Raw genomic sequence first — 25,862 nt, forward strand, 5'->3', positions numbered from 1 at the left:
GTGACTAGGTGTGCATGCACTTAATCAGTAGAAATGGGGTGTTGGTCTAAGGAAAGTTGCCACGGGACCCTGACTGTCCATACATTAGAGCTTATCTATATACTACATATATATTAAATATGCTTAGTAATGTTTACAATTTGAACTGGAACAGTATTAGCCTTCATGAAATGGGAATCCATGGCTGAAAGCAATGTGATGTATATGATGTTTAGCCCCTTCAATGTGTTACAGTAGGATTCACCTCTGGCTGCTGGGATATAACATGGGTTGTGCGTACACCCATCTTTGGCCTCATTTAGCATTTTCATTTCTTATGCCTTCATAGTGAAAATGTTTCCATTTCAAATTTTTAATGAAATACTCTGCTAGGAAATACCTGTTTTAAGGGTTAATAGTATGGATCATTCTGCAGTGCAGAAATAGTTAAATCAGCAATTAGTGCTACCTGATAACTTGACATATTTTAGTGATATTACTGTACAAGTATATGTTGGCTACAGTCAGAGTCTGGACATCTCTTTAGTGTTATCCATAAAATATTTTGATATGATAAAGCTGGTTGAACTACAAAGAAAAGTGTAAGCTATATGAACAGCTCATTAATTAAATTAACATAATTACTAACAGATTCATCAATATCTGCGAAGCCTTGAAAATTTATATATCTTGTTTCTTTCAGCTTGTGCTTTTACTTCCAAAAACATAATTCCAAACATAGCATGATGTCACTTGCTGTCTTATTTGATGATATGGTGCCAAACTCTTTTTTTTTCTTTTTTTTTTTTTCTTTTTTTTTTAATATTCAGATGAGCAGTATTTCTAGCAACACAATGCTTATCACAGTCTTAAGTTATTTTTACAAAATGCCTGAATGTGCTTTGGTTACTTGCCTTCCTGAATAAGAGGGTGGCTTTTGGGTTTATGTTATATTTATTATTCTGCTGTTGGGATGAATAGAAGAGAGCATAGTATAAACTCACTGATTCATATTAGTGGAAGAACTGATTACGGATTGTATTTAAAACATAATATTATTTTATATAAATTACAGTAAATGTACTTATTTTCAAGTTACAGGCATATTATACTGGAAGGGAATTTTATGGGAAGGTTGACTTTGGTCTCTAAATGCATTGCCTTCATCACTGTTGAAGTGGTCACGTTGCAAACATGTTGGTAGTTTTATTTAAATACGATTCATTAAGTGTCCAAATGAGGGCGAGGTCCGGTCCTATGCATTTCACAAGGAATAGTCCCATGGAGATCTGCACAAGATGAACCTTGGTTGAGAGTTGCTTTTGTGAGCAAAGACATAACAAAAATCTTTCTTCCAGATGTAGAAGAAAAGAATCAATAGGAACATGGACTTTGGATTTTTTTTTTTCATTTCTCATGCTTTCATGTTTATGTTGATATAGTCAATGAACCTATGTAGACCAAAGTTCTTCTGAAAATGGCAGAAATATTTCTGGAAAAGTTAAAGCCCTTGGAACACTTTTGTTCTTCATTGTACATCTTTGTTTTCCCAACTTCACATTCTCTCATGAGATACAAACAAGATCACTGGATAACGGTGTCTCATCTAGGGTTAGAAAAACTTATTTTGCTTAAAAATTTATGTGGAAGAAAAGAGGAATAATTTTGAGAATTTTTCTGCCCATACATTGGAAGTTCTTGACTTGAGAAGAATAGATGCCTCTAGAGTGTATTCTTTTTGTGAAAATATTAAATACATATTTTTAAAACTGGAGGAAAAAAAGCGTCTATATGTATTCTGCTGAAAACTTATGCAATCAGACACAATGTATGAAAGAATAATAAATTCAAATAATTTTTAGCAGCTGTAGTATCAAAATTGGATGTTTCCTTTAGGTTATATCATAATCATAGAGACAGGTTGTATTTTGATCTTATGTTTTGCCCAACGTGATTTTTGTTCATATTATATACAGCAGTCTTTTTTGTCTATGCACTTACTGTGTTTAAACCTTATTTTGCTGATGTGTTACCTGCACAGAATTTACCTGTCCTATTTTTGCGTACAGTTTGACTGGCCATTGCTGTTTATATAACAATTTTATATAGCCTTATATGCAATAACAACTACCCTCTCACAGTGTGAACACACTCAAAAAGAAGCACTCTCATTAATGATGAGATTAATCCTGAGCAGCAAATAGAGCTTTATGTGTCAGTCCCAAGAAAAAATACTATCTGAATTCATTTGTATAATATGCAGATAATAAGAGATTAGTGCATCTGTTCCAAAGAGCCTGACCTTCAAACCATTAGCTCTGCAAGATTCAAGCACTATGGTGTAATCCTGGTATAAAAGGCAAGTTTGTTTTACTTTTTTTATTTTATGATCTTCATCCATGAGCTAATATATATATTGAAATCTATGGAAGGATGTGGTACGACTTGGCTTGATTTATTCTGTGCTAAGACACAGACAGAATTTACTCTAAAAGGCAAGTTTCTGTTTAACCAATACTAAACCTCTGTTTAACCAATGGTAAGCCTAGGACCATGAAAATAAAGTTTGTTTATTTTATTTTCACTTTGTGGCATGTACTCTGGTGATCATCTTTTTATATGTTATCTGCAAGTAAATACAGTCTTGAAATCTGGGGTTCAAAATGACTATTTTAGACTTTTTTGTTTGCTTTTATGATGTGGATTTTGATGTTTCCCTTCATACAGAGTTGTTTAATTTTCTGCTATCATTTTTCCTTTTATTTGGTGCTGATGTTCATATGCAGTTTTTGTTTTTCCACTTCATAATTTTAAGATGGTTTTCGTCGCTGCATTTGGAATAAGCTTGTCAGTGCTCTTTATATCAGAACAGTAAGAAAATTGAAATCTTAGTCTCTGCTTTTGCATAATATAGAGAGATACAAATTGCTGTTAAATAATTGGAAGGTATTTACTTCATATTGTACTTTAATGCCAGTTCTTAATAGCATATGTGAAACAATATTTTCAGGTATGGTGTTATTTCAGGAAATGTGTATTTGATCATTGAACTTGCTAAAATGCCTTCACAATTGCATTTAAAAAAAAAAATCTAGTGCAAGTAGTTCTGTGGTTTAGTTGGTGTAAAGGTTTGGAAGAGTTTTCATTTCAGAAATCACTAGAGGTCTTGGGAGATTGTTCCCTGTTTTTCTATAAAAGCATGCAGTATTAGCACTATTTCATTTACTTTTTCTTGCTCACCCCGCCTTGTGTTTGCAAGAGCTTTAAAATGCAGTAAATACTTGCAGTCTGCTTGCATTAATTGACTTTAACTCAAATAGTCACAGATGTTCATTTATAATATCTAACTAATTCTCTGTAATGATTATATTTTTCTTAGCTTTGTAACATGTTTGTAACAGATGAATTACACAAGTCAACTATTTTTGTAGTGAAAATTTTGCAAAATTTAGCAGAAAACACTACAACCCTTCTGCTTGTGTTAGTACACTGACTTCCATTAGTACCTTTACATTGACTGTTGTCTCTTCTCCCTTGCCTTTGATAAAGGAAACTGCTTCCTCACTAAGTTTTCAACCCAATAAGGAGAGCTGAGCGGACTGAGAAAAGTGCAACTACGTGGGGCTGTGAAAATAACCTGAATGCATTTTTAATGGCAAAAAAAAAAAAAAAAAAAAAAAAAAAAGGTGTTGTAAAAAATCCTGATTCTCACATTTCTCCCTCCCTTGCACAGTAGTAAAAGCAATACTGATTTTGTGGCAACTTCATTATGCTGGTGTCTGTATATAGTGCAGTTGAACCGTTCCATTTTGTCAATAGTTTTCTTCTGTGCCTGTTTGATGGAAGACACTGAACAGCAATACTGGATGCAAACCTTACTGTTTCCTAGAAGGGTTATTCCGGAGCGCTCGTTTGGGAACTTTGGCTGAACGATCTGTCTCTAAGCTGAGTCTCTGTGTACAGTTGTCCACTTCCAATAATATAAACACAAGGGGAACAATTATATCTTGCAGTTATGCAGTGTTTATCTAGCACAGATCCAGTGCCCGACTCTGTAGGTGTTTTTACATAGTAGCAGTTGTAAGTAATATAAAATTATTTTGTGGCTGTTACCTGGGTCAGCCTCAAATATGAAGAGTAGGTCTTTACATCATCACAACATAGCTTGCTTGGGACTTTCCATTGGCACAATTCAAACAGTACTCAAAGGCAATACGAAATAAATTGACAAACAGTCTAAACCTTAATATAGGTGCCTTGGCTGAAGAAGAGCATTGCTCTGCTTTTTGCTGCAACTTTAGAATGGTCACTGATGATGATAGAAGTGATTTGCAAACAGTGCTGATCTGGAACAGCAGGTCAAACAGCTAACAAGAAATATAAGAAATGATTTTTCCTGGGACTGGGAGGAAAGGCTGTGACCAAAATGGGTCCCACAGATGGTTTCGGGGAACATACAGCATGAAAGCCTTCCCTCCATTTTTATTTAAACCTCAGTTTCTCCCAGGCCTACTGGCTTCAAGCAAGAACCTACATGAGAGAAAGCATCCTGCGTACTTGACACGAGTTGAGCACTTTGTATAAATCTGCTGGATATTAACACTGCAAATGACAGCCTGGGCTTGGGGTCCCTGCCATGCACATGCAGAAGGCATGACTCAGACAGGTGACACGCACACATCGGCGTTAGCAGCAATAGCATTGCATTCCTGCAGTGCCATTGTATGGGCATGGCATTGTTCTGACCTCTGAAAAGTGACTTTTTACAGAACAAGAAAGTACAGATTGCTTCAAGTATTACACCATGTAGGAAATCTGTACCTATGCAATGAAAATAACTGGAAGTTTCTGCTGGGGTGTGGCATGAGATGTACAGCATCCTGTTGGAGGATTTTGCAGCTGTTAGGAACCTATACAGTACCTGCAACCATAAGTAATGATAAATGTTCATTAGCTGGAAGATACTATATAATTCATGTCACTTTTCGCATTACTCACTTTACAACACTTTGAATCATCAGAATTTTACTGTAAAAAGTGCTTCAAATTGCATGAGGGCAGATTTAGATTAGATTTCAGGAACAATTTCTTCAGGAAAGTGGTCAAACATTGGAACAGGTTACCCAGGGAAGTGGGGTAGTTCCATCCCTAGATTCGTTTACAAGGTGTATGAATGTGGCACTTAGGGACACACTTTAGCAGTAGACTTGTAGGGTGAGGTGGGTGGTTGGACCTGTAAAATCACAGGCCTTTTCCAACCTAAATGATTCTAGGATTCTATGGCAACTTCACATCATCATCATCTCTCTAGTGAGAGAAACTTACTGCATGCGTGTTACTGTTTTTTTTTCATTTTTTGCCCATTATAATAATTCTTCAAATAGCCTTTTTATATTTTGTTGTTGTTGTTGTTGTTGTTGTTGTTTGTTTGGTTGGTTTGTTCTTTTGGGGTGGTTTGTTTTTTTTTTTTTTTTTTTTTTTTTTTTGACTCATTTCCTTTTCCTCTTTGTCTTATCTTTGGTCATCCTAATATTGTGATTATGTACAGTAGGTTGGATATCTTCCTTTCTTTGTAAAAGGGATTGAGCACATCAGTCTCTGTAATGCTTGACTACCAAGTTTTCAGAAGTGTTTAAATGAATTGGTTCTTAACCACTTGCAAGAGAAAAATGTATTACATTTTTGGAATTGAATATCAGATAAACTGAACAATTTGACGTGGAAATAACTACATGGTAATGTCTGTTTCCTCAAAATGAAGTGTAAAGATGAAAGGAATAATTCAGTGGTGAAGTTCTATTCTTATAATACATGTAGGCACTTAGGAGGCAGTGAATAACTCTGGAGTGCCCCTCTCAGTAACATCACTAAGGCTTTTCTGCAGTGTAACTGTACATTAGTACTGATGGTGCTTTCTTAGTTTCACAGTCTTTTGGTCGGTTTTGTGCTGAAATTCATGTAGAATGAGTCAAAACCTCCATGACAAAGAAATGCATTTCTGGGTTTATCTGACTTTCCTCATCCAGTTCTGTACAACAACAAGAAAAAAATGCATCAAACAAGGTTGCCAAGAATATTTTGTACTCCTCTCTACTTGCGCATCACTAGAAAATACACAGCTGAGTGAATTTTTGAACTTTGGGCAATATATTATGAAATGCTTGCTGGCAGGTAGTTCAGTACTTTTTTGCTGCAAGGCCCTGTAATGTAATCACAGTTGTAAAAGGAACTTGTGAGTGAAGCAACTTGATCATTCCTCGCAGTGCTGCGGTGCCAAGGGGCTGGAAGAGAGGGAGAGGCAACTCCAGAGATTGTTCTACGCAGGAACAGCACAAGATATTTAAACAAAGGTGAAGCTACTCTAGATACTGGGTGCTTGCTAAGGATTATATTGCAGCCAATCCTTTATTTTGCTTAAACCAGAGGTAAGCCTGTATTCTCTGTGTGTTACTGTGATGAACCTATATAGCACTTTCATTTAGCAGCGTGTGTTAAGCTGTGGTTATAGCTTTGCAATGAAAAAAAGCCTATGTCAGTTTGCTATTCCATTGATTTGGTAGGCTGGAAATGTTCTCTAAAGGCAGGTTACTAATGTTTTTGAAAGGAAATGTAATGCTGACCTGGAAATGCTGATAGTGGTGAAATAAAATTTGAAGGACTTGAAACAAGTTTGGACTTGTTTGCAGTCCAAACAACTCAAACTGCAGGAAAGATGCAGAATATGGACATTGGTTATGAAGGTGGTAATTGTCATGAGTAAAAGGAGAGGACTATAATGTGTCCTGGTTAGCATTTTGTGTTGTTAAATTAGGGCTGACTTATTATTCAGAAACTAATCAGTTGCACAAAAAAAAAGCATGTAACATAATTTTTCCTAGAAGATGTTTTGGTACCAGTGGTTTTGACAAACATTTCCACTTAAAGCTCATATGAAAACTATTAAAAGAAGTGGGCTTTGGGTTTTCATTACTTTTTTCACATATTTCTCAAGAAACTGCTTGAAAATAGATAGCAATAATAAGCTTTCTTGTTAGTGGTGTCTTATAAATTGGCTATAGCTGATACTCTCTGGTAAGATACTGTCTTTTAACCTTATATTGCCATTTTGTGATTAGAATGATCAATGCCAAAGTGTTTGTAATTATGATGACCCTTATTTTAAAAAATCTCACATTCACTACAATTGAAATTACAGCACATAACTGGAAACTACTTCTGGACTTTATACAGTTATTTAAAAATGTTTAAATCCTTAAAGGAGTATGATTTTGTTTTAGTTTATCTGAAGTCTCTCTTCTACTTTCTTCTGAACTACAGTTTCATTCTCCCTTTCTGTATTACTGGCAGCTGTGTCCCAAGACCCTTTCAGTGGGCAGATGATTTCTTTCTGCCATATGCCAATTCTCTTCTAGGAGCTGGCTGGTCTTAAGCAAGGGAGGCAATGTGTTTTGCTGTAAAAATGTTAATGTTGAAGTGCAAACAGTTCTCTGAGCTTCTTTCTTCTTCCATGTCTTTCCTTTCCGGAGTGACTACTCAAGGGTATATAAAAAACAAGTACTTGAAATTTTATAAACTGTTTATACAGTAAATAATTTGCTGAAAATGTGACTTGTTTATGTTACTGATTTAATTTATAAAGTTTTAAGAGTTGAAGAACTGGGCATATGTGTGCCTATTATTGGATCCATTTACATGTTCTGATTTTATATAGCACTTTTCATACATGTGAACAAGGTAATTAAGATGCTGTTACTTCTGTATGTTTATAAAGTGTTATTGCAATCCCAGCAGTGAAAGCTCATTATCATATATCATCACTGATTGCCTCATTTTGGCTTGTCAGACAGTAGCTCATTTCACCTCATTTGTGTATGGACGAAACTATTAATTTGGAAATCTTTGGACAAAAAATACCAGTAATTTAAGAAGTCGTAACTGATCTTCTCAAGATGTTTCTTAAGATACAAGTGCCCTGGTTAGACTCGGTAGTTTGGTTATTTTCCCAACATGGGAAAATCGTGTTTCTAAAGATTATCGTACACAGCCACATGCTTGGTTTCACATTATTTTTAGTAAATAAGCCTAACACCATCTTAAGGAGGCAAGACTTTCAAAAACAGTTGCATACATTTTTAAGGCCATTATCAGGTAATAAATCATGGCCTACTTTTTCAAGTTCTTGTTTACTTTTATTTTGAACATGGATCCTAAGCAGTTCCTGACATTCATTCTGAAAATACTACGTCAGTTTTGTAGTTGTCAGGAGGAACTATTGAATAAATGAAGTTATTTTCCTTTGAAATCTAAGTGCAAACAATTTTAAGAGTCTGAGTTTGCAAGTTGGCTCTTCGATGAGTAATGCAGGAAAACAACCGCTGCAGTGCCATATATTTTGCAAGTGACTTAGTGTTCAAAACCCAAACATTAATATATTTATTAACAGCATTTCAGTCAAATCTTTTGTTAGGCTTGGTGCATTTTACTCTTTTGTCTCTAAGTACATAAGGGAAAAAAAAAATCTTTATTTAACAGCCTTACTTACATTTTTTTTTATTACCTGAAAATAGTTAATAGGAATGAAATTGGTTTTCCAATTGAATGTATGAATTTATGAATACAGTTATAAGATACATTTTTTTCCCTGAAAAAAGTTCTATCTTTACAATTTAACCCAGATGAAAAGGTAAATATTCTTTCTAGAAAGTTTTATTATTTATTACATTTGTTTGTAGTTTTTTCTTAATAAATATAAATGGGGAAAAGGATTTAGTGTTTTATATATGGATTTCAAACCTTGGGGTCAAATACCACATAATATAAACTGTATTCTTCTTTATTTATGCGGTGGTTGGAAGTAACAGTTTTAAGACTATTTCTGGAATATTTGAGATGTTTTCTTGTAAAGAGCATTTTTATTCAGGAAAATGTGGCAAAACACACAAAATGGAAAATACAGTGGAGTGTTTTAGGATAAAATCTAGTGAACATTTGTATTTGTGTATATTCTTAACTATTTGTCCTCTGTGCATTGCTACTCTGCTCTTTCAGTCTTTGAGAGCAATCCATTGTTGTGTCCATGTGAGAGATGTACACATGTAAAAGAATAAATGGACTTAAAATTATTTCTTCTTTTATTTCTGTATCTGCTTTAGGACCCGATCCCAGGGGCAGTTTTTCAATTCATGTGTAAACAGAATTTGTTGTTAAAATATGTTACATGCAGAGCAAGTCGAACAAGTTACAACTTTATAACTCTGCAGGTCTTCCAGCAGTCAGAATTGGGGCTGCAAAGTAACACATTAGAAAGGACTAGAAAGGAAATGTGCCCTTTGGCTTTGTTTTTCTCGTATTTCCTTCAGTTGAGGGTGACCCATGATATTTCAGTTGGCGTAGTCCTCCTGGTGTGACGTGGTCACACAGGCAATGTGCAGGCCAACAATATGGCCACAACCCAGCCAGGCTGCAGTCAGACCCGACTTGGAACTGTAGTCCTTTTAGGCTTTCTTCCTCATGCCCAAGAGCATGCTTGAAACCTTGAATTGCCCTTGAGTCAGGCAGTGGTATTATCAGCACCTGACTTGTAATCACTTCCTTTAGTGGATTGAGCAATGGTGCATGCTTTGCTTTCTTTAGTGTTCTTTTGAATAGGTCATCAGTTTTACATACTACATACTCATGTCTTCTTTGTTTTTTTGGTGCTATCTAACTAGTTGTTCTCATGTGAGATTCTGGGCAATTCTTAAGGTGTCTCTTTCATCATCACTAGTACAAATATCCATGTCATTTTTTTTGTCCTACAGAGATCTCCTAAAGCATCCTATTGACTAAGTCACCAAGTTTGTGTCCCCAAATGTCCCATAGCATCAAATATACACTTTTACATTGCACCATAAATGCTTAATTCCATAAAAGCAGGCTGTGGCACATCTCCATTAGATATTCTCAGACTTTTTTTATATTGAAAAAAGGGTGAAAATGGCGGTTTTGTTTACGGGCACATACATAGACCATAGAGAGCCTGGACAGCGGTGATGCACTGAGCAGTCATGACTCTACAGGGATACAGGTGATACAAGCTGTTTGTCTTTGCATTGTTCTCTCTGAATTGGATGCCTGTAGAAATGTAAATCTAGCCTTGAAATATCTTTAGTAGGCCATCCTGTTTCTATAGGTACTATCACTGACTCTTTCTTGCTAATATAGTTCTGTTGTCATTTTTTTCCCCTGGGTGCTATGTTTGGAGGTGATTAAAAAGTACAGAAATTGGAATACGTCAATTGCATTAACATTTTTCTTGTTGGAGTAAAAAATCACTATAAACTCTATTTATAAAGATGTAGAAAGAACCAGCAAATGCCACATGCTCCTTGGTGTGTTGTAGCAGGGCAGCTACAACAGGGCTGATAATGAATGGCAAAAAGTGTGCAAGCCAAGTATGTCTTACAGCTACAGATGACTGTTTTATGATCCTTTTGCATTTGTTATCAAACCTGCAAAAATGTTTATCACAATTGCTCTGTAATCGTTTTTCTCTAGCTTATACCTGTTAAACTATGTGTTTGTGTGAGTGGTATTTATGCACATTAATCTGCATTTCTGCTCAAAGAAAGCCTTACACAATAGACAGAGTGGATAGAATTATACAGCACATTTTGGAATTCATTTTTCCCCTAGATGGTATTCAGTATAGAGACAGTTTATCTTCAGTCTGCACAATGAGTATAATGCAATTTATACAGTGCAGGCAAATAACTGTCACATATTATAAAATTTAACTGTACAGATCAAACTAATGCAAATCAGCATCAGGACCAAGTGCTCTCCAATAAATATTCAGACAAGAGTAGAAAATCTTCTCAGTGTATCACAGTGTAGATATTGAACTTAAATTTTTAATGAACTTCTACTGTTCATGTAAAGACAGGGTTCCAAAGCTATATGCAGAACTGCTAGCCTGAATACAATACAAGACAAAAATGATAGTGGAGAAAAGTGCACGTTACAAGGAGCCAGAGAAACACTGGTAGTTGATCAGATCCCACACCTCATTGTGCAGTCAATACAGGACTGGAAGCTGCACCCCAGAGTGACTCTGCATTACCTGACCCCCTCCAGAAATAGTAGAAGGTCCCAGCTCAGCTCTGCTTTAACCACCTCATGCCGTGCAGAACAAGGCTTTCCTGAGAAGGTTACCAGAGTGTGCTGCTGAGATAAATTGTTCTCATTTCTTCTTGTGCTGCAGTAGGCATTAAAAAAATAGAAAATAAAAAAACCCACAATGTGCATAACTGACCTATAAAACTTTAAAAACCCATGAAATGTGTGTTTCAGTTCTTAGTCCTGGGCAAAAGCAGTTCTCTTTATGCCATAAAATTCATGCATTTTGCCATTCTGTCTTGGGTTACTTTTATGTTATATTTTATTGTACTGCAGAATATTAAGATTGAGATTGTAAAATAAAATCTGAACAATGACGCTTATTTTCCTAAGTAACACTGCAGATATTGGTAACAGCTACAGGAGGAGGCAAAGATTTTTTTTTTTTCCTAATCTTCAACCAAAAAAAAAAAAAAAAAAAAAAAAAAAAAGTTGATGGGGAAAACAAGAAGTGAAATCCAGAACAGTAAGGCAGAGAGAAGCAACTTTAAAAGCATTCAGAAGCAGACAATCTGATATATACGGCACAGTCAGATGAAACTGTGGGTTTGTGCAAGGATTTGTCCTGCACAGTCTATGCATTTAACATCTGTGGTGCTGAGAAGCATGTTCAAGCAGCAACATGAATTTTATCTATGGTAATATTAAATTACTCTTACATGAAAAACCACTTGCAATTTTCAGTCTCGCTAAAATCATGGGGGCTTTTTTGTTTGTTTGTTTTTTAATTTAGTCAGTGGAAAAGAAATGTGTATAGTGATTATTTCTATGAATCTGCTTTTTATTATACTTTCCAAGCAAACTGTCTCTCATTAATGGATTTCCACATTCACCACATTGTTCAGGTGGCCTGAATCAGCATCTCTCTCCTTGCCTTGTGCCAAGGTCATGATAGTCTTGTTCCTTTAGTGTCTCATCACTCAAGTTTTGTGAGCCATAAATATTCACAGGCACTTCCATTCAGATGCTTGCTTTTCAGGCTCTACTGTATTTTATCTTTCCGGTCATGCTGTCTGATCTGACTGGCTGCAGTAAACATTGCAGGGTTTAAACTATATAATCTGACCTGCTCTGTGGGAACAGATGGAGACAGAGACACTTTCAGAGAAGACAGAAGTAAAAGACAACATGGGTGGCAAATACATACCTACTGGAAATACGAGAATTCTTTGTCGTAAGAGTCTGCTTGTGGGTTTTATATCTTAGACTGTCTTTTGGTTATTTTTTGATGCTCGTTGTATGTTTCAGCATTGACATGCTAGAATATAGGTGTACACATTATCTGTTGTTTTTTTTTTTGTTGTTGTTTTTTAAGGTAAAGCATAGGTTCAAAATGTTGTATTATGCTTTCCTATATTTCAAGTTGCTTAAGTTTTATGAAGTACCCTCTACAGCCAACTACATTGTCTGGGAGTAGATCCTCATCTAGTCCAGTCTTCTCCATGATTCAAGGCATTGAATAATGCATTTTTAACTCACCAAGTACTGGAAATTTGGATATGTTGCAACAAAAGCACTCAGGAAAACCACAGAACTGTTGTCCTCAAAAGGGAGTAAAAGGTCTGAGGCTGTATGTAGGTAGCTGATTTCTTCCACTGAGAGGTATTTATTTCCCTGCTTCTGGATGGCCATAAATAAACAACCACTCAAATAGAAAGTTTACAAGAAAAACGACAGCCTTTTTTGATGTGACAGTGTCTCTTCTTCACTCTGTATACAAATTCTTTTTTGTTTGGGCCATGTTATCCATCTTCTCTGATAGCACCAAAGAGATGATAAGCCTTGGAGAGGAAGAGCTGCTCTATCCTGTGGGATTTCTCCCTGCTCTGCACCAGTTCTGAAGACCCAAAGAGCGAAGGCCAGACATCTGCCAGAAAGTTGAAGCTATGGTGGGGCTACAAGATTTCTGGCTTCTGTCTGAAGTGTGACGAAAATCTGTCATAGCCAAACGTCAACAATGTCTGCGTGAAATGGGAAAGTGAAAAAGTTTTCAGCCTCTGTAGCAGGAGAAGATGGAAGAATTTTTTTTTTCGAGGTATTCCTGAAAGCAGAATGCAGAAAGAAAATAGAAACTTCACAGACAGTGAATGAGCATATGACTTAAATGAAGAGGAAAATGCAGGAGAAGGTTTCTGCATTTGTTCACGTGAAACCTTGTCATATCTACTGTTTCTTGAGAGATCAGTGTTACCAGTTGAATGAGAGGCTGAATTAAAAGAAAATGAGGAGGGCACTGAACTGAAGGCAACGCAGATTTCTGTGTTACGTAGAGACTTTGGTAGAAGTATTTCAGTTAAAGATTATTAAACAATTGCCATTCTTTGAAAGCATAAGATTTGGAGTAGAATTCATTGTAAATTGGCTGTTACATCAGGAGCTCGGAACTGCACCTGGAAGGGACTGGAAGCTCTCCCTGCTCCAAGATGACCTGGAAGCTTACAAGTGGAACTCAAAGGATTTTAAATTTAAATTTAAAAATACTGTGGTGAAAACTTTTCCAAACATATCGAGCTACTCAATGATTTCATGAAATGCACTTTGTAGCATTCATTTGCAAACTCAAGTTCTGTGGACTTCATAGTCTTCCAAAGGGATTCCTAAAAGACTATTCTGCTTAGAAATTATGTAGCACTCACTAATTACTTTGTGGTGAAAAATGGGATTTTGCTGTATGAAAATATGTTATTATGTTTTTGATACCAAATGTTTTAGTGCTTAACATTTTCCTGTTGAATGCACGAAGAATTTTGTTTCTTCTTTTTTCCTGAGACAGTCATTAATTTGTATTCCCCTAACCTAATGTGGTGATGTATATCTTACAAGTTTATGGTTAACATGCACTATCAGAGTCATCCTGTCTACTTTCTAGTTGTATGAAGATTAATAATAGCACATTAATAGAGGGTGTCAGCCCTTTTAAAGAGAAACCATGACCAGTTTTCAGCTGAAGAAGAGACATTGCATTACTTCTGCTGCAGAAAACTGCAAGGAAAGGCTTTGTGCTAGACTGTCACTCTAACACTTTTTTTACTTCTCTCTGCTTTCAGAGGCTGGCAATAAGAAGCTAAAGAGCACGATACAAAGAAGCACAGAGACAGGAATGGCTGCAGAAATGAGAAGTCGTATGGTTCGACAGCCAAGTCGAGAATCCACTGATGGCAGCATAAATAGTTACAGCTCTGAGGGCAAGTAAGTGGCATTAAAAGTGCAGTAATATAAGAAAAACCTCTTGTCTTTTAAAGAAAGCTTGGGATGTGAACAGAGGTCCCAGCTTGGGCTGAGGGGTTAGGTATGTGTGCAGATTCTTCTTCTTGAGAAAATGTTAGCAAAACTAAACAATTCAGGGCATGTAGTATGTTGAAGATCGAGATTGAAAGAGGACTTCTTTGGGTTTCATATTTTCCCTGCTATCCTCTGAGACATTTTGTTCATCAAAAGAGAACTGAATTCAGACTGCATTATTCAAAACAAAACTCGTCTTTGAGTTGTGTTTGGATTAACTTGGAGTTAAACTTCAGATGTTGTGTGTAAATCCCTGTGATATGAAACTGTGTTCAGTAGTACTGTATACAAAGAGAGTTTAGTTTGGACTTGGTCCAAGTCTCTTATTGAGAATTGTAAAACCAGACTTCAACCGCACCATCAGCTAAAACCGTGCACACAACTGTGGGTAAATGGGCAGCTGTTTTCATTCACTGCTGAATGACTGAGCCTCTAGGAAAGGATAACAAAAGCCAGTTAGACACAAAAGTGTGAATAAATACTGTAGCATCCCTACAGATACCAATAGGACTCTAGCTTGTGTGCAAAGGCTCAGTGGTCACCAGAGAATTCTTACAAGTTGTCCCGTGCAAAAGTGAAAACTGAAGGTATGGAATTCTGTTTTACAGACCAGATAAAAAATGGACAATAGGGACTTCTTTGGCTTCGTCTTTTTAAATGCTTACACTATTACACAACTGATAGTTTTTAAGAGGGATGAAGAGACAGCCATGATGGTGGCAAGGAGAAGTGTAAAGGTGCAATTAGTCCATCATCAGATGATAGGGCACTACCTTTGCCCTTCAGCATTCCATCTTCCTATCCTTCATCTCTCTACAATAAACTGCCAGTCTGAAAGGCTCCACTCATCATGGCAATGAAGAATTCCTCCTTTAAGGGACTGGAGACTGGCCTATTTTTCTGGTGAGCAGTACTGAAGAGATGGGAGCCCCGCACTGATAAAATTACAAAGGCTTCTGGTTGATTCCTGATGATCAGGATGCCTGCAGTTTGTTCTCTGACTCAGTTTGCAATTGACCTTAACCTTAACCACTGTCCCTGGTCTCTACATCCCTATTCCAGTCCCTGGCAAGAGAAAAGAAACGGTGAGGCTAGTGAAGTGAGAAAAACAGTGATATTTAACAGAGGCTCTAAAGGGAAGCTGAGGGTAATGGTCCAAAAGAGGCAGATAATAAAACTCAGGTTAAAAAGTTAAATATAGTTTGTTGCAATGAAGGAAGAGAAAGATACCTTTAACAGGATGTAGTACTGTGGGTTGAAATTTTTATCCTGTCTCCCATGAGATTCCCATCATTTTGATGAGGCATCCACAGGAGCTTGACTTTGGTTACTTGAATAGTATTTTGTTTGCAGTTCACCCTTACAGTAGGCAGGTAATTATGGCAATTAGGAGGTGTTTGTATTGAATTTGCATGGGCAATTTTCCCTTCCCTGTGTGTTTTTTTTTTATTAATTGCAAAGTCACATAGTTGATGTATAGGTAGTATCATGCCTCATCCTGCATTTTACAATAACGAGCAGATAAATAGCTCAGCTGAAATCACATAGTCCTACACTAGATACCCCAGGTATCACCTTATGTTCTTCTGCTCGAGCCATAATTAGAGTTTTATGAGTTGCAATTCATGATTATTAAAGAGAATAGAGTACTTCATACCATTTGTTGTTATTTGTGTACTTAGAGGTGTCTAAAAAATGAGAACACTGATGATTTTCAATCCTAGCAATTCTTCAGCAAAATGTAACAGGCATTTTGGGGAAAAATGACAAAAAACAAGCAAGAAACTGTTCCTTGCAGCTGCAGGAGTGGTGAGTAGTGCCACTGGGGGAAGAAGCAGACTGGATGGTTTGACAAGCATAGCATGAAGCTTGAACCTGAATCTTGGAATTAGGTTACTGCCAGTATTGGGAGGCTAATGGCTGAACTGGAGACTTCTAACATTCTTTTTCTCCTCCACCTAAAGAAAACTTAAATAAGATTTCTTTAAACTTCTGTGAAAATCTCATCTTTTGGTAAATCAAAGTTTTCTAATGAAAAGCACTGTGCTGATATTTTCTGGTCAGTTTTAGTTACAGACAGTCAATATCTTTATGCAAACATTGTGAGAACAGTTAGTCTTGAAGAGAGGAATGGACTTTTTGTAGCCCACTAACTGTGGCTTGCTGTGAATTGTATGGATCAGATAAATCTTATATCTGGAAAACAAAGCTTTTCACACTAGGTACTTTAAATAGGAAATTGTGTTACTTTTTTATCGAGTCTAACTGTAAATTTCCTTTGGGAGAAATAGATGCAGAATGGTGCATAGCCTACTGGGTAAGATGCTATCCAGACTTAGTTCAGACTCCGTTCTTCTGTTCCTGCTGACTGTGATGGGGAAGCTGAAGCTGAGTTTCCCCACTATGGATTATTCTTCCTCTGAATTTTTTCACTTCTTTGTTTTATTATTGTTTGGAGAATGTATATGCGTTCAATAGAAAGCAGTTTGGAAATGCACATATAGTCTGTGTGAATGCAGTTCAGTCCTGAAATAGGGTGGACATTAGGTTTAGGTCTCATCCCCACTAGTATTATGTGCCAGCTTATGGCTTCAGCTGCAACAATCAGTGCATTTAATGTTTGCATTGCTTTTCCTTGTTTATCCTAACTGATGCAGATGACATTTGGATATGTCTATCAGTACAAAATTGTATTAAAAATTAAATCAGGCATTCAGGAATGTAAAGTAATAGGCTTCTGCATTTCATGACACTGCAGAACATTTTGTGGTTGCACATTCTGTGCTGCTTGCCTTGTGTAAGAAGTATTTTGCAGGGAAATACTGTATGGCAATGGAAATTAATCCTGATCTTATGCTTAATCCGCTTTTACTTTCTTTCAGCTTAATATTTCCTGGGGTACGGCTGGGAGCTGACAGTCAGTTCAGTGATTTCCTTGATGGACTTGGACCTGCACAATTAGTAGGCCGACAAACACTAGCAACTCCTGCCATGGGTAAGAATATTATGTTATATGTTAGATGATACTAAAACAGTACCTATCAAACTCACTGCTAGACTGCAGCACCAAAAAGGCTTTTATGAAGTGGCTTCCTTCACTGTAAACACGAAAATCCTGTACCTGGTCACTGGTGTTCCTACTGATATTTCTAGCATGCTTGCATCCAGAATGAGTTGAGAAACAATATTGCTGCAGATGTTAAGTGTCTGTTAATCTCACTTGCAGTTTGAAGATCGAAGTTGCACTTTCCTTCACACTGGGCAGTTATTGTGAGTTCTCCAATCACTGTGAAATCTCAGCTGTTCAGCATTTGTATTTGATCACCACAGATTATACTGGATATGAAGATGGTTTCTTGCCAAACTCTGCACTTATCCAAGCTTGGTTCATCCCAAAGTAACCCCAGAACTTGAAATTTCTACCCATATCTGCAATGCCCAGTTATCAGTTATTGATAAAGCCAGTGTTTCTAATGACAAAATTCTTTTCTACAGCAGTTTTCTGGATCTATCTGCAATTTTCTCAGTACTCCAAACCAGTCTCCACTCCACTCCAGTCTGGATAACCCTATATTAGTGTTAGCTGTATCTTGATTATGTATAGGGTATAAGTGCTGTGCAGCAGCACAGTACTGTACAAGTGTCTTTGGAGTGGTTTGATATCTTTTTGCTTGTACTTGGACAATTTTTAGGCATGCTTCAAATACTACATGTTTAGGATTGTAAGCGAGGAGTCCTTGATGTTCTCCATTAAACATGCTGGAAATGGTAAGAGCCTAGTGCTTCAGTACAGCACTCTCAGAAATATCAGTGAGAATATTTTCTAAATCGAAGTGGCTCTGCTGGTATGAATACAGAGGTCTAAATTTCTTTCATCTTTACTTTAATCTCCTATTTTTCTGCAGATTCCTTGAGTCATGTGCATTTTCACTTCTTTGAACTGTTTTACTTACCAAGGGCTCAGGGTTCAGCCCCCCAAAAGTATTTTACCACACTTTTTACAACTTTCACATCTTCTGTATCCTGCTGCCATTGACAAATACCCGGATTGTTGCTCCCCCTTCTGGTTTCCTGTACCATATTTTTATTTGGTTGTGCGATACTGAGATGTAGTCTTAATACTGCTTCTTGGAATTTTCCTTTAAACTGTTTTTAGTGAAACACAAAACATGTTTATTCAAGCAAAGTCTGACAGGTAAAAACCTTCCCTGCTACTCTGTCATACCTCATGTGGCAAAGTATAACCACTGCTCTTCCATTGCGCAAGCTTGTGAAAATCTCATGCCTGCTTCATTTCAAAATGCTGTAATTCTAAATCTAGAACCCTCTAATTCTGTAGTTCAGGACTATCTATTTGTATTTTTTTTTAATTCAGAGTTCAAATCTAAAATATTTCCATATTCAGATGTGGCATGGATATATGGACAGTTCATTTATCTGCACTGAAGTCACAAAGCTACATGCTGTATTGATTCTAATTGATTCTAAGTGGCCTGTTAGATTTCTACCCAGCTGATTCCAGAGTAGATGGAATCATACAGGGCCAACGCTTTGAGCATCAGCCCATAGTTAAGGTAACTTTCCACGCATTTTATTGGTCTTGGAACAAGGAGTTTCATTTTTCTGCAGGAAATGTAGTTTGTCAGATTCATGCAGGGAAACAGCAGTTTGACTGTTAGCACAAGCAGGTTTTAGCAATCTGCATTATTTCGTTCACAACAAAAATAGGCATGCTGTATTGATAAAAATAGAATAATTGACACATTTATACTTCTTAGAGCTCTTTGCAGTACTCTTCTTTTGAGTTCCTGGAGGACAGGGCATCATTCTCTGAAGCTGCTGTTTTTGTGTGCCTCAACTGGTCGGTGCATTTGCCTTACACAAAGGATCTCCTCAGGCAATTGAGGTACAGAGTGTTCAAAGTGAACCTCAATCAGCAGTTCCCCTTCCTGTTAATCAGACAAGGAGACATTGCATGCCTAGCTCTTACATCTCAGCTTGGAGACAGAAATGTCCAGCTGAGGGGATTTCTGAACATGAATTTGGGTTTTAGGCTGTTGGCATTTGGGACCACTGCTAGGGAAGTGCTGCTGGAGCAGCAGTCCTGTGTGAGAAGTCATAATGTCATAATGAGAAATGAAAAGGATGGTGTTTATACTGAAATGTTGCTGTAAATTTGCTTGCCCCCGTGGGTCACAGACCCATTTAGTTCTAGGTTAAGGACAGATAAATTTAAGGGATCGAGAGAGGTGACAAGCACACTCATGGAGCAGACCAATAGAACACTAATCTTTCTGTTTCTCTTTCTTATTCTCATATCTCCCAGGCTGTTCTGCTTCTCAGAAAATGTTCTTCTTCTCCCTCAGGTGATATCCAGATTGGCATGGTGGATAAGAAGGGCCAGTTAGAAGTAGAAGTCATTAGAGCCCGTGGCCTCACACAAAAACCTGGCTCCAAATCTACCCCAGGTAAGGGAAAAATAAACAATACGTGAACAGAAATCAGGAATATGAAATATGCTGGTGAATTGGGGATTGGAGGCTTTTTAAGCACCTTGTTAGATGTAAATACATTTTATTTGCAAGGAATGTATGCATGGACATATATCCTTGTTATCAGTCAACTTCCTACCACATGCATCTGCTAATTGCATGTCACTTTTCAAGGAATTAGTTTTAGCAATTCAAAACCCATTCTGGACAGAACATCTGTAGAAGTATTCCTGTGTGTTTTAGGCAAGTCATATCTCTCAGAAAGGCTTTATCAATGCACGTGAAGTCCTTTGTGTTTGTTCCCCACCAAAATGAGATGAAGAGCAGATGACTGTGCTCTGAACAAACAGCTTAGTAGACCTGCAAGTCATAGTCTTCTGTATGCTTGCATGTTATGGTAGTGCCTGTGTCAGTAATCTGTATAATGAATGAAATATCATTTTATAAAAATATTTTTAATGTCCTAGTTATTTATAGAAATCTTCATTAGGAGAGATATATAATAACTGCTACAAGCACTGCTCACTATAACAACAGGAACTCTTGTTTTAGATAGCGCTTTGGCAAAATGGTACTTTGCAACCTCATTAGGAGCCTAAGACAAAAGAGCAGTTAGTGTCTGTGTTATCTGAATGACTTAGCTTTAAATATTCCTTTCAATGAAATATTTAAGTCTTCTGTTGTGATGTATCTCTGACCCCTACATAGTGACTCCAGCTTAACTATCAGAGACAGTTAATTCCTGGCAAAGGAAAGTGTTTTCAGAATGACAGATGAAACAGTGAAACAGAATTGTTATTAGTACCATCTTGGGTCATTAAATTTAAGGGTTATAAAAATGAAATGGGTTCCTTATGGTCTGTGTCGTTTATTTAACAAGTGTAATTGTATTCAGACTATACAACAAACATAGCATGTCGTGTTCTTTCTACTCATCTTCCTTTTATGGCATCTGTCCTCCAGCTCAGATGTGCAACATAGAAGTTTTTAAGTCCAAACATAAAATTAATGGTGTTTTGTTTGCAGCTCCATATGTCAAAGTTTATTTATTGGAAAATGGAGCATGTATAGCAAAGAAGAAGACAAGAATTGCACGGAAGACCCTTGATCCTTTGTACCAACAGACACTAGTTTTTGATGAAAGTCCACAGGGTAAAGTCCTTCAGGTCAGTTCCTTCCAAAATCCAATTTAGGCTGTCTTTTGGTAAAGCACTTGTATGTTTACTTAAGTTTAATTAAGATATGCAAACCCATTCCAACTCACTAAGTATTTAATTTTCTAAATATCAGCAAACACATCCTCATGGCTTGTGATTTCCGACCTGTGAAATGTCTGTCTGTATTAAACATTTCTCTTTTGTTGACTCTTGCTCCTGTCCTGCCATTAAGTTCTCTCATAAGAGGAAGCAATCATTCACCCTTAAGAAAAACATTTTCCTTACTATATACATCGTGATATACAGCAGGAGTGAGCATGGCTCTTTGAACCAGGCTGAACCTGTATCTTGTGTTCTTACAGGTAATAGTCTGGGGAGACTATGGCCGAATGGATCACAAATGCTTCATGGGTGTTGCCCAGATCCTTCTGGAGGAATTGGATCTGTCCAGTGTGGTAATAGGCTGGTATAAATTATTCCCACCTTCATCACTAGTGGATCCAACCTTGACTCCCTTGACACGCAGAGCTTCCCAGTCGTCTCTGGAAAGTTCAACTGGGCCTCCCTGCATTAGGTCATAGAAGCAGGTGCTGCCTAATAAAACATCACCCAGGATAACGATTGGAACCAGATATTCACACGATCAAAAACACTGTTGGAGAGAGACAATCACTTCTGTTTTTGCTTGTAGTAGTTATCCAAAAATATGTCTGAATTGTTTGTCAAGAGACGGCTTACATTGATGGAACAAAAGTATATAACATACAGCCAAACTGTCTGTCTATCTCTGATGCTTTTAATGATCCAAAGCCAAACAAAAAAATATTAAAAAATTAAAAAAGAGAGAGAGAGAGAGGGATCTTTAGATTCAAATTAAGTCAAATATGAGCCAAACTGGAAGCTCTCACTCTGTTAACAACATTGTATTTTTCACATTTTGACAGAGCCCTCAAGCAGTGTTAACTTCCTGGTGTTTCAGAAGTTTTTCTGTATTTGTTACTTCCACTAGTTTTTTGCCATGTGATTCTGCTAGTTTTGTAGAAGTCCTCACAACGCTAACAGAGACCCTTCCTTTCTTTTTCTAAACCAAACAAAAAAAAAGGGCTGAAGCTTATCTCTGTAAGCATCGTTAAAGTGTTCAGCAGCCAGTTATGATTCCAGCACGTTCAAATCATTTCTTGGTTCTGGTGCTGCAAAGTCTCCCATGTGGGAACCCAGAACAAATGAGCAACCGAGGTTATATTCTTAAAAGTAACTAATCATCACAGTGCCACTTTTTCTTTGTAAAAAGCAGATATGTTTGCATTATATATACTAACTTTTACGTTTATGATGTTTTGCATGGAAGAATTTTGAAGAATTCTGCAACTAATGCTGGGGACTGGTATAAAGCAGCTTTATTCTTAATTTTGACATAGAATATGTTACTGGTAATGCAGTTTTCCTCCTAGAAATGGAGAGGGAATACTTACGTTTCTGTGTATAAATGTATATTTGACTTCCCAAAACGTTGACCAGGAATGGATTGAGCATATGACACTTTCAGCTGTACCCAGGCTTCTCTCACGTGTGTCGCTTCAGACACACCTGTCTGCCCTGGATAGAGCATGGTATGAGTTGTTCAGTGTTTCACTGGAAATTCCAGTTGAAATATTCTGCACTTACTAATGTTTTTATCAAATTTTAGTTTACATTTCTTTGAGATTGATGCAAGCACAAGGCTTGATTTTTTAACGCAAGATATCTTACTTTTTGGAGAAAAAAAGTCAAATTTCAATTTGCTTTTTATTCATTTGAGTTCTTCTTGGCCTTGAAATCCCTTGTGATATCCTGTAAATGTGCTAAAAACTGCAGATTCTGCAGGTGCATTGTTATGTTTCCCCTCCTTTTACAGGCCATTCGATTTTGTGGTCACACAAATAGAGCAGCATGACTTGGAACTGTTCAAAGCTGCATGCACGTTTTGTAAAAAGAGATGAAAAAGGTTATTTAATAATGTATGTTAGTTCCACATAGGCCAGCTTGTATGTTGCATGTACTTGTACAGTTTGCTCGTAATTACAATACTGAAGTAACCAAGAAATCTAAGCCATCCATTTTTCTTATAGACATTTTGCAGGTTTTAGCCAGGCTAGGTCTGTGAGTCTGGTGCTAAATGTCTATAGATGGACTTTATTTTTTACCCTATGGAAAACGTGATGTAGTATGGACCAAATTCCTTCTAATAAATATTTTGGTGTAGATTCCTACTGTGGGGTTGTAACACATGTAGAAACTGTGTACACACTAGGTTTTAACTCATAGACATACTGCCTGCACCACGTGAACTATTTATTATTACTCAACACGTTGGAATTACTCTGCCCATCTTTCCATAGGGCACAGATTGGTACTGCTCGACCTGCTGAGCAGGAAGAACTCAAGCATTGGTGCACTACTACTAGATCCTGTTCTGTCTTAGTGGCCAAAAACCAACTAGTTATAATTCGATAGTAACTTTCTATTCTGACCACTTGTCTTAACACTCCCCTGTGCTTTTAAATGAACTTCCAACTCATATTATGTAAACATGTTTAATAAAATTTCCTTTTCATGTCCAGTGTAGTAGTTGTGCTCTCTGTATGTTCTGAGGTTCACCTGTGATTCTGCTCGCTGCAGGACTGTGTGAAATGTGTTAAGGAACAGTAAAATGATAAGTAACTTCTATGGTTCGTTTGATCGATGTAATAGTGTATGTTGAAATCTGGGACCAGAATCTGGGGCCTGGTGAAAGTTGTGTTTGGTTGGCTGCCTTCTCACCGTGAAAGGAGCCAAACTGTGCTCTCAGTTACTGAAGCAGGCCAATTAAAGTCACTTAGCCAAATTGCAATCTGGTGAAATCTGATCAGTTTGTTTGCAATGAGTGTTGCTGCACCTGCTCGCACCAGGTCAGCAGGATGGTGCATGTCAGCTCAGTGTTTGGTGTGGGCCGAGCCGTTAAGAGGTGAGAACAACTTCTTACCCTTTGCCCTTTCTAAACCCAGAAATATGCCGTTGTTCTGTCGTGCCATGATGGATCCTGCTTTATAGAAACATACCTGAGAGCAGAATTTGGCACTAAATTTTGTTAGAGAATTAAAGATGATGTATGTTGTTTGATTTTAGTTTTCCATGTCCCACAGATACCTGATCACAACTGAAAAATAACATAAAGACAATATTGCCTCACTTCAAACACTTTTGTTTATTACTTTATTTAACTGAATACATGATTAAGCTATTGAAAAAAAAAAAGAATAATTAAACATGGTAATCTCTGAACAAAAGGCATGTTATATCTCTGCTTTTGTGGGGTGGGAGTGATCTGTTTACATATAGAATTTGTCATACCGTTGCAAAAAGACTGCTTTCATAAATCTCATGACTTAGTGTTCAGTACTAGGAGATCTTTCCCGTGCTGATCCTTATTAATAAGTAAAATTTAGCATTTCTTATTCCCCCTAGAGCATAGAAAATGTAACATCAAAAAGAGCCCAACATACTGAACTACATCATTTTTGGTGTTTCTGATGAACAGGGCTCACACATGCAAAGAATTCAGGACAGAAGCAGTAGACTGCAATAGACAAATAAGTTACATGCTGATCTTCTTTTCCATGGGCTGTTGCCTTTTAAAAACTCATTGCTAGTTGCTGTTAGACGGAGAGCCATCAGAACTGTTCTGAGTGGGTAGGACAATCCAGAGCTTCTTGATCTCCTTCCTATGTAATTTCCAGAATAATGATATATGCATTTTTGTTGCCTATTTTCACTGACAAATGACAGTCCTAGAAGTTGATTTCAGCCTAGGATAGAGATTTCAGATTGGTCAGCTTGGAGCAGAGAAGGCTTCAGGGTGACTTTATAGCAGCCTTCCAGTAGTTAAAGGGGGCTTACCAGAAAGATGGGGAGGGGTTGTTTATCAGGGGCTGCAGTGATAGGACAAGAGTTATAAATAGTTATAAATAGTTATAAACTAAAAGAGAGGAAATTTAGAATAGATCTTAGGAAGAAAATCTTCACTCAGAGGGTGATGAGGCACTGGAACAGGCTGCCCAGAGAAGTTGTGGATGCCCAGCCCTGGAGATGTTCAAGGCCAGGCTGGATAAGGCTTTGAGAAACTGGTCCAGTGGAAGGTGCCCCTGCTCATAGCAGGGACTGGAACCAGATGATTCTTAAGCGCTCTTCCAACTCAAACCATACTATGATTATAAGAATACTATGATTCAGTGTTTCTAAAACAGAAAATTTCCAAGTGGATCTTCAGTGCCTTGTTCTGTGCTTTCAGGATTCTACCAATGACAAGTGACTCATACGAAATCTGCTTCTCTATTATGGCTGCTTTCTGCTTCTAAGGAGTTGTAGCTCCACTGTCCATAGCCCACTTAACTCCATCTAAGAACTGTGTGCCTCATCCTCTTCTTTTGCCATAAATGAAGAAATTCATGCCAGACAACAAAATTGTTCTTTCCTTAAAGCTACTGGTATTCCCTGTATGTTACTACAGTATAATTCTGCTAACACAGAATAAAGTAATTTGCAATAAAGCAGATTGTTGTAAAAGGACGTGGTTTCTCAAATCAGGAGGTGAGTCCTCTGACCATCTCATGTGATTAAGAATGCCACCAAAGTCTACCAAGTATAACAAGGTTCTTGATTAATTCCTTATTTCCAGGTCTGCCAAGTCTCTCTAGGAGGAAAACAAATCATAGAATGGTTTGGATTGGGAGCACCATTTAGTTCAACCTCTCTGCCATGGACAGGGACACCTACTAGA

General features: G+C 37.2%; 1 protein-coding gene across 3 annotated transcripts in view; it reads left to right on the top strand.

Moving 5' to 3' along the window:
* Positions 1–24,372, top strand: part of LOC122158129 (regulating synaptic membrane exocytosis protein 1-like) — a 186,026-nt gene extending 161,654 nt beyond the window's left edge. For 2 of the 3 annotated variants that reach the window (XM_042814569.1, XM_042814550.1), the window contains 5 exons: positions 14,184–14,325; positions 17,301–17,413; positions 19,785–19,886; positions 20,937–21,076; positions 21,430–24,372. In XM_042814569.1, the coding sequence (XP_042670503.1) occupies positions 14,184–14,325; positions 17,301–17,413; positions 19,785–19,886; positions 20,937–21,076; positions 21,430–21,648 (716 nt within the window). In that variant the 3' untranslated portion in view covers positions 21,649–24,372. Of the gene's footprint in view, positions 1–6,269; positions 6,405–14,183; positions 14,326–17,300; positions 17,414–19,784; positions 19,887–20,936; positions 21,077–21,429 lie in introns of those variants that run through there. The other variant, XM_042814559.1, reaches the window with a different exon arrangement.
* Positions 24,373–25,862: the final 1,490 nt, after the last annotated feature.

The sequence above is a fragment of the Centrocercus urophasianus genome, unplaced genomic scaffold, assembly GCF_019232065.1.
Source record: "Centrocercus urophasianus isolate 14NV4802_14NV808 unplaced genomic scaffold, USGS_Curo_1.0 seq_10, whole genome shotgun sequence".
In the NCBI taxonomy this organism is placed as follows: Eukaryota; Metazoa; Chordata; class Aves; order Galliformes; family Phasianidae; genus Centrocercus; species Centrocercus urophasianus.